This window comes from Poecilia formosa, unplaced genomic scaffold (genome assembly GCF_000485575.1).
Source record: "Poecilia formosa unplaced genomic scaffold, Poecilia_formosa-5.1.2 Scaffold12, whole genome shotgun sequence".
In the NCBI taxonomy this organism is placed as follows: domain Eukaryota; kingdom Metazoa; phylum Chordata; class Actinopteri; order Cyprinodontiformes; family Poeciliidae; genus Poecilia; species Poecilia formosa.
In genome coordinates, this window is record NW_006799951.1 from 3083204 (window position 1) to 3084749 (window position 1546).

At 48.8% G+C, this 1546-nt stretch overlaps 1 protein-coding gene across 1 annotated transcript in view; it reads right to left on the minus strand.

Annotated features, from left to right (window-relative positions):
- Positions 1 to 1245, minus strand: part of LOC103133575 (G-protein coupled receptor 26-like) — a 6978-nt gene extending 5733 nt beyond the window's left edge. Inside the window, exon 1 of the mRNA XM_007545373.2 lies at positions 116 to 1245. Coding sequence (XP_007545435.1) covers positions 116 to 786 — 671 coding nt within the window. The 5' untranslated portion in view covers positions 787 to 1245. The remainder of the gene's footprint in view (positions 1 to 115) is intronic.
- Between the last annotated feature and the right edge of the window lie 301 nt (positions 1246 to 1546).

A 1546-nucleotide genomic window follows, 5' to 3' on the forward strand; every position in this document is an offset into this window, starting at 1 on the left:
TAGATAGATAGATAGATAGATAGATAGATAGATAGATAGATAGATAGATAGATAGATAGATAGATAGATAGATAGATAGATAGATAGATAGATAGATATTTCTTTGTATTTCTACCTGGGGTGAATATCCACCAGCAGCACCAACGTCTGCATCGTGATCACGTCGATGCGCTTGCAGTGCGACCTTGCAACTTTTAGCACTTTCAGATAGGTTACGCACATCACGATCAGCGTGAGGAGGAATGTGAGACAATGCAAAGCCACGGTGAAAACAATGTACTGTTTCCCAGCCGCCTTTGCCCGGACGCTGCAGAGGGTGCAAGACGCGTAAAGGTGGTTGTACCCGAGCCAGGAGCGGCAGGTGGCCACCGCGGAGAAGCACATCGAGTGTATCCAGGTGTACGCCAGCGCCAGTACCGCATCCCGGTGGCGTATTCGCGAGTGATAGCTCAGCGGGAACACCACCGCCACCCACCTATCGATGCTGAGCGCTGCCATGCTGAGCATTGAGTTCGTGGTGAGGAAAGTGTCGAGGAAACCCACTATCTGGCAGAAGCCGCTGCCTCCGGGGTGCCCCGAAGTGACGAGCCCGACCAAAGTTAGAGGCATGTTGGACACGCTCTGCAACAGGTTGCAGAGCGACAAGTTGAGGATGAAGAGAGCGGGCACCTGCTTGCGGATCTCCGGGTTGTACAGAAAACAGATCAGCACGACGACGTTGGAGAGCAGCGACACGACGATAATCCCCAAAATCAGCAGAGAAGCAACTACGTCCGCTGCGTCCATGGTGCCTCCGCCTGACTATCCACACTTGGAGAGAGCGCATCCGCAATCTTCATGCAAACTGCCACAAGTCACGACGGCCAGGAGTCCCCAGTCATGCTTAACGTCTCCAAGATATAAATGTCTCCAGCAAATCGCTCTGTTTTTCCAGCCCCGTTAACTATCTGACCAGTTGCTCGATCTGGTCATGTGAGAGAATCTGGATGCGCATTTCACATGAACGGGGTCAGAACTGAAGGGCTTTCTCCTTGACGCGCTGCGGTAGTTTCAACCCAGAGCATCCCGCTGCTGGAATCACATTTCATGTCTGTCTTGCTGCGCAATTGCGCATAATGAGAGGCAAACTTAAAAAGAGCGCAAAGGGATTCTGTCTTGAGCTTTGCAGACTTTTTAATATCCCACTATTTTCCCTCGCGGAGGTGTTCCAAACTGCTGGTGCACCCCTGCTCAAACGAAGCTTTCGTAGAGTAAAAATAGAAATACGACGCACGGTGACGTCACTGTCGATTAGGGTGAGGTCATGCGCGTCACGTTGAACTTTGCTTTGCTTTGCTGCTTTCGCAGGGGAAGTTTTCGAGAATTAAATGTTTGACAAATTAGACTGAGTGAAATCAACTCATCAGCGTCACACTGGTTTATTTAAAAAAGCAGCACATGGACAGTATATAACTATGGGATATTTCATTAAAGCACATGATGCATCACATTAGAGGAAAAAAAACACATGCATTCCTCCTAAAAAGAAATAAAAAGTTAAAACAGA